The following is a 7795-nucleotide window of genomic DNA, read 5'->3' on the forward strand; positions in this document are numbered from 1 at the left end:
AGTAATATCTTACATTTTTTTTTTCTTTTCTTTCTTAAGGCCCAAGTATGTCTTAAAACTTTTTGATCCAAGTCTTTATTATTATTTTTATTGGATCCAAGTCCTATTACTTTATACTCATATTTATTTCAACTTTTCAAGCCTTTGAAAAAATTATGCCAATTTTATTGAAATCTTTTAAAATTATAGTTTCAAAACCTTAAAATCACATCATCATATTTTTTTATTGACAAAAATCGAATTGAAACCAAACAAAAACATCACAATATTCATTAGTTAATAGGTAATTTCTCTCATATTATTTCCAAGGAAAAAAAGATACACAATTGCTTTTTTAACTTAAAAATAATCATTATAGGTCTTAAATTATTTCCAATTTTATTGTGATTATTACAAATTTACCAGGAGGAAGTAGAACTGTAGAAGTACTATTACTTTATCGTTGACTACTTGATATGGCAATGGAAAATTGTATGGTAGGTTGGTTAATGAAAATTCACCAAAGTCAAAGACAGCATTGAATGCATTTTTCAACTTCTTCTTAGGACTCAACAAACACACAACACTTGCATTGCCATTCTACTACTTCTCTTTTTTGCTGCTACTATTCATTCCTTCCATTCATTCATTCTCTCTCTCTCAAAATATTATATATAAACTTTCATTCTCTGACTATCATCACTTCCTCAGTTACTGATCTCATAGCTTCTCTCTCTAAGCCATGAACCCATCTCACCAAGTTATGGAACAAGGAACATCACAGCAGGTACCCCACTTTTTTTTATTATTGTTGTTACTGGTTTTGATAAAGTTTAGTGCTCATAATGTAGAGTCTCTTGTCAACTTATATTATATTTATATATATGCATAGTTATTGTTATCATGTTATGTGAATGTTTTGCAGTGTAATGTGCTTCCTTTCTGAGAGTTTCTGAACTTCCCATGAGCAAAGTTTGAAACTTTGAGCTTAATGGATAATGGGGTGTCTATATGGGAGTATTAATGAGTGATTACTAATGAGGGTATTGAGTATATTCATTGTTGCAACTTTTCATATATTGATTGCTGTTGTGGGGTTTAAACAAGGGAGTTTTTTGAGTTCTGAATTGGGATTCTATAGGGGGTTAGTTTCCTTTTGAATTTATCTAAGACATTGTGTATTATGAGATGGTTAATGTATTCACCTTGCTGATTCCAAATGTTTCATTTGACCTCCTCAAAAGTCATATGTTTCACTTTAGGAATTTTGTTCATTAACATTCCAATGAAAGTTATGTGCAAATTTTTGTGACATAGCATTTGGGGCTAATTTGAATTGTGCATATTGTTGTGTTTGGTTGGCTGCATCAGAATCTAAAGAGGGGGTGTTGTGCAACCGTGCTTACTCTGGCTTACCAGAGTCTTGGAGTAGTTTATGGTGACCTCAGTACCTCACCTCTATATGTTTATAAGACTACATTCTCAGGGAAATTGAGTCTCAAAGAGGATGATGAGGAGATTTTCGGCGTTCTCTCGTTTATCTTCTGGACATTTACCATTATCGCGCTCTTCAAATATGTCTTCATTGTGATGTCTGCTGATGACAATGGGGAAGGTAGAAACCTTGCAACACAATTCTAGCGAAGCCAAGTTCTTGTGCAGGCAAAAATCACTCTTCTAGCTTCTGTATATTTGTCTGTGTTTGGAATTTCAAGTGTGATTTGTGAAGTCTCACTTTATGGTTTGCCTTGTGTCTCAAGTATTTGAAATTTCCAAACAGAGTCATACATGTTTCATGGAATGATTGCTTTTACTTCTTGAGGCTGAAATTGTGAGCAAGAATTGTTCATTATGTGTAGGAGGTACCTTTGCATTGTACTCACTTCTCTGCCGAAATGCGAGGCTAAGTATTTTGCCTAATCAACAACCAACAGATGAGAAGTTGTCCACTTATGCCACACAAGATTCTGCAGACACATGGCAGTCTTCACTTTTGAAGCTGTTCTTCGAAAAGCATCCGAGGTTCCAGAGAGGGCTGCTGATCTTTGTTCTTCTTGGAACATGTATGGCAATTGGTGATGGTGTCATAACTCCAGCGATTTCAGGTAGTTGATCTGAAATATGCTATCACATACTTGAATTCATGAAGTAAATTTTATCACACTTCAACATTGAATTCAATTCTATAAACATCCTTTCAGTTCTTTCAGCAGTGTCAGGTGTTAAAGTTAAAATCAGCCACCTCCATGATAGTAAGTTCATCAAGCTTCTTTCATTTCAAATCCACCACTACATTATCCCTTCACAATCTATTAAACTAGACATGTTTTATGTCTTGTCTTGCAGATTATGTTGTTGTGATCTCATGCATCATCTTAGTGGGACTTTTCTCCATTCAGCATCACGGCACGCATAGAGTTGCTTTCTTGTTCGCACCAGTTGTTGCAGCATGGCTTTTATGTATCAGTGGCATTGGTATATACAATATATACCACTGGAACCCAAAAATATATCTTGCACTTTCTCCTTTCTACATGTTAAGGTTCATTCGAGCAACCGGCGTTGAAGGATGGTTGTCCTTAGGCGGCGTGGTGCTATCAATCACAGGTACCTATAGCACATTTATGTTTGGTGTCTTAGGACAGAAAACATAGAAATAGGCGTGTCTTATTTTTTCCTTTTCTGGTATCTGTCTCTCTTTCTAAAGACAATTCCTTAGGTCTTAAGTTATTTACTCAGTGACAATTCGAGTTATGGAAGTGATATTCCTCCTTGAAACTCTCTCAGGTGTTGAGACCATGTTCGCCGACTTGGGTCATTTTTCAGCTTTATCAATAAAGGTAAAATTGAAAGTAGAGATTCTAACTAACTTGATGTAGTAACACCAAAAGGAATTCTTCTAAAACGGTGTGAGTTTAATCTTCAGATAGCTTTCACATGTCTAGTATATCCCTGCCTCATTCTGGCATATATGGGTGAGGCTGCATTCCTTTCTAAGCATCATGATGACATTCAGAGAAGTTTCTACAAAGCCATACCAGGCAAGTATTCATTTTCAGTTTACCCCAAATTTTCAATTTATTTTGTATAAATTACATTGACCTCTCTTAACAATGGGGAGCCTTGGAGTAATGGTTCAGTGTAATTATCAGGTTAGGCTGTTTGGCATGACAAATCAAGGGGTGCCACGTGTAATAATATCACTTAACTTCAGGAGAGGTCAATGTAATTTACCCTAATTTTTTAGCTTATGTAATAATATCCCTTACCTTATTTCCTTGCAGAAGGTGTGTTTTGGCCAGTGTTCATAGTGGCAACTATGGCAGCCATTGTAGGAAGCCAAGCAGTAATTTCTGCTACCTTTTCCATTATAAGCCAGTGTTGTGCATTGAATTGTTTTCCTTGGGTGAAGATTGTTCATACTTCAAGCAGAATATATGGGCAGATATACATCCCAGAAATCAATTGGATATTGATGTGCCTTTGTTTATCTGTTACAATTGGCCTAAGAGATACTAATAGGATGGGACATGCATATGGTACATTTCTTTTTCCACATTGATTATGATAATGATTTTAATTTCGATGCACTGAGAGTCAGGCATTAGAGTCGAAGATATTTGCTTATGTGACAATACATGATTGGATCACAGCATTGAAATATTTTACACTATCAATGTATCAAAATTATACGGCAGGAAAAAATTAAACTATAAATGTATTTATGATTTTGGGGTGCACATAGCATTTTTTATGAGCTAAACTTCGATGATTTTCAGTATTGGTAACTAAAATTGTAACTGTATTGGTTGATCTGTAGGGCTGGCAGTTACGACGGTTATGTTTGTAACAACATGCTTGATGACACTAGTAATAGTGATTGTTTGGAAGCAAGGAATAATAAAAGCCATTGCATGTTTGGTAGTGTTTGGATCAATTGAACTACTTTACATCTCAGCTTGCATCTGCAAGGTTCATGAAGGAGGTTGGATTCCACTTGTTCTGTCTTTCACTTTCATGTGTATAATGTACACATGGAACTATGGAACAATGAAGAAACACCAATTTGATGTGGAAAACAAGGTTTCACTCAACAGGATACTGTCTATGGGGCCATCCCTCGGCATGGTTCGCGTGCCGGGAATAGGACTAATGTACACAAATCTTGCTTCTGGTTTCCCTGCCATGTTTGGCCATTTTGTCACAAACTTGCCTGCATTCCATCAGGTGCTAGTTTTTGTCTGTGTAAAATCTGTTCCGGTCCCTTATGTCGGCGAGGATGAACGGTTGATTGTTAGTAGGGTTGGTCCTAAGGAGTTCGCCATGTTTCGTTGCATTGTGAGGTATGGTTACAAGGACATACAACAGGAGAATTACAATTTTGAGAACAGATTGGTATCAACTATAGTACAATTTGTAGAAACTGAAGAAGAAGAGAACAATAATACAGAATCAACATATGAAATTTCCACAAATGTAGAACAAGAGTTCCAATCTTCAAGTATTTTGCAAGTTATGCATAATGGTGATGAAGAGAATCCCTTGAAGAATAAGTCTATGCAGATTTTGAATGCTAAAGAATCTGGTGTTACATATATGCTTGGACATTCCTATGCAAAGGCAAAGAAATCATCTTCCATAGTAAAGAAAATTGCAATAGATGTTGTTTTTGCTTTTCTGAGCAAGAATTGTAGAGAGCCTGATGTTGTTTTGAATATAGCACATTCTTCATTGCTTGAGGTTGGTATGGTTTACTATGTCTGAAATTCTCAATACAGATAATGAAGATTAGTCAGACCTGTAAAAATCATAGACACAGTTATAGTGAACTATTAGTGATCAAGATTCAAGATCAATAGCCTATAATAGAATTTTCATCATTCATCTATGTGTCCATGCTATCATTTACAAATTTTCTTGTAGTTACATATATGGTGCATTATATTTCTAACATGACTAATTTCTGGTTGTAGTATTTAACGAATTCAATTAGAAAACCAATTATTTTTCAATAAACATCAGTTTCTTTTTTTTTAATTATTTTTGTATCCTAAATTTTAACTTTAAACTCTAAATCCTCTAAGATACGAAGGTTAAGAAAAATATTTTTAAAAAATTAGTTAATATTGACCGTTAGAAACAAGAGACTAAACTAGAGAAAGAATTTGTGTATTATTGACTATATTCAAGTTATCTAGAATTATATAATATAGAAGAGTATTTATAGGTACTCAAAGAATCATAATAATAAAGACGTAATATTCTATAATAAATATTTAGATATACTAAATAATTCTAATTGATTCTAATTATATTTTAACATTGACTAAATAAAAATTAGTTATTATATATTTATTCATTTTTAACTAGACAGGTTTGTTTGATGAAATGCTATTAAAGATGCTATTTCAACAATAATATTTATTTGTATAACTATTTGGGTACACTAATACAAAAGAACAAGCATTGTATGAGATTATTAGAATTAGGTGCAGTTGACTTCATTTTAAGTTGATAAATGAGAGTCGTTGACTGATTTAACTAAATTTTTATCCAAAAACTCTCAACTATCAACTTCGACTCTAATCGACTATGTCAAGTATAGATCTCTCCCATTATTATTCCAATTACAGGAACACGAAGAGTCTATGCTTGACATGGTAAATTGGAATCTACAAAAGCGTAACGGACTTCAATTCAAAGTACTATCACTTTCTCTAATGCGAAAACATGGACAGAGGCATTGAAACAGGTAAGCGCCAAAGCCATAAACACGGCGAGATCTGTCTGTTCTTCTTGTATCTGTTTGAGGTAGTAGCGGCAGCACCGGAACGCCATAAACAGGTTCCGAAGCTGCCATGGCTACTTCTTCTTCTATTTGCGTTTCACTTGCGTAATAAGCCTCTTCTTCTTGTTCTTGTGGTTGTGCGAAGAATGTGCCATAGTTGTTGTTGCGCTCAGCTTCAAGCCACAAAGACGATGACGATTCAGGTAAAGGTGGAGCTGATGGCTGAGTGGAGCTGGAGCAATAGCAGCAATGCCGACACTCGCCGATAAGTGGTGGTGGTGGCGGCGGCCGTTGAGGAGGAGGGTAATAATAATGATGCTCAATTTGATGCCTCCTGTTCTTATTCTTTCTCTTTTTGGACCAAAGCTTGTTGAGTTTCTTGGCAGCTTTTATCATCACGCCTTTCATCAAATTAACAGAGAGACATTAACATTCTGAATAAAACACTTTGAAATAATGAAAAATGTAATAACAAGATATATTAAATAATAGAAACGGTAGGACGGCTGGATCTTCTTTCTTTCTTTCGTTCTTTTTGCCTTTTTTTTCAAATATTTGACCGTTGTTCATCCACCGCATGTTAAGAGCCACGTTTACAAATAATTAACAAAGCTGATTTACATATACAGTCAGATTTATCTAACGTGGACCCTAAAAACATAAATTAAAATCATCAATTTCAAAATATTTTATAGAAAAAAATATAAAATTTAGTTTTTAGTAAACTTGTTGTATATTTATTAAGATAAAATTTTACTAGTAATAATTTTAATATATAGTTTTAAGACACATAATAACTAAACTCGTATAATAAGTATTAGAACAAATATTCAAATTAATACTTAAAGAATTTTGTATCAAATGGGAACTCTTTTTATTAACTTAAATTTTGTTAAAAAATAATTTTATGACACAAATATTTTGATTTTAATAAATTTATATTTTCTATAAATCTTTAAAAAAAATTTCTATCAGGTAAGTTTTACTATTATTTTAAAAGGGGATTAATTTATCTTATAGTACTATATTTTGAGACTTAATTATTTTATAATAAAATTTGTTAAAGACTTATATGTCTATCAAAAATAATTATCAAAAACTTTTTAAGAGAATAAAATTTTATTAAAAAAATTCGATTTAAAATTTCTTCTAATGTAGGTGTTTACGCTAAATATCACATGCAACAAATACTAAATATAAATGTTGTAAATATTTTTTTTATTTGAAAAATTTAAGAACAATAAAATTAAAACTGCAGAAACTGTTGACTTCTTAAAAGATTGAGGACATTAGTCCTTTTTTTTCTTTACTAAATTGTAAAAAAAAAAGAAACTTAGTATTTAAGAAGATATACATTCATTGTTAATAATTTTAATGAGTTAAAGATGAAAATAACATTCAATAATATTTGAAAAGTTTAAGACAAAAAATTTAGCTATATAGAAAAGAATAGTATTAGCTTTCAGGTTTATTGTCCCAAAATATAACATTAGTCAAATAAATATGAAATGTAATTTTTTTTTTATAGTATTCTCCAACTTGGCAGGCTAAAGACTAATCTATCGTGGATCGAATCTTCATTTAAGGATTTGTCGCTAACCAATGAGTTATTGCATATCCAAGGCAGGATTCGAAAGTACTTACTTTTTTTTAATATATATTTGGACTTCTGACACTTGCTTAAATAGATTAGTGATCCAATCACTTGATTATTTTGTGGTATATGGGCTTAGCCCTACAATATTTTTGGGGTTTGAGATTGCTTTTTTTGTCATAAGACTTGCTCTAATTGAAAGTATTATTAGTTGGGCAAAAGAATAATGCAAGAAATATTGAGGAAACAAAAAGTTCAATTAAATAAAACAAAAATGGCCAGTCCAAAAACAAAATAGGATACAAACAGCATAAGGAGTCAGGCATTCAAGCCCAAAAGAGTTCAAACGTATGTCGTGTATGGACTATGGAGAATCAACTCATGTTGATGATTTATGACCAAAAAAAAAAAAAAGAGAGCTCATGTTGATGATT

At 32.8% G+C, this 7795-nt stretch overlaps 1 protein-coding gene across 1 annotated transcript; it reads left to right on the plus strand.

Moving 5' to 3' along the window:
- Positions 1–670: 670 nt before the first annotated feature.
- On the plus strand, positions 671–4906 carry LOC112792444 (potassium transporter 1). The gene is made up of 9 exons (XM_025835689.2): positions 671–766; positions 1351–1594; positions 1839–2084; positions 2181–2231; positions 2326–2586; positions 2767–2819; positions 2906–3020; positions 3264–3518; positions 3800–4906. The coding sequence occupies exons 1-9, from the start codon at positions 722–724 to the stop codon at positions 4741–4743; spliced, it is 2214 nt and encodes a 737-aa protein (XP_025691474.1). The 5' UTR covers positions 671–721; the 3' UTR covers positions 4744–4906.
- Positions 4907–7795: the final 2889 nt, after the last annotated feature.

This window comes from Arachis hypogaea, chromosome 1 (assembly GCF_003086295.3).
Source record: "Arachis hypogaea cultivar Tifrunner chromosome 1, arahy.Tifrunner.gnm2.J5K5, whole genome shotgun sequence".
Classification (NCBI taxonomy): Eukaryota; Viridiplantae; Streptophyta; class Magnoliopsida; order Fabales; family Fabaceae; genus Arachis; species Arachis hypogaea.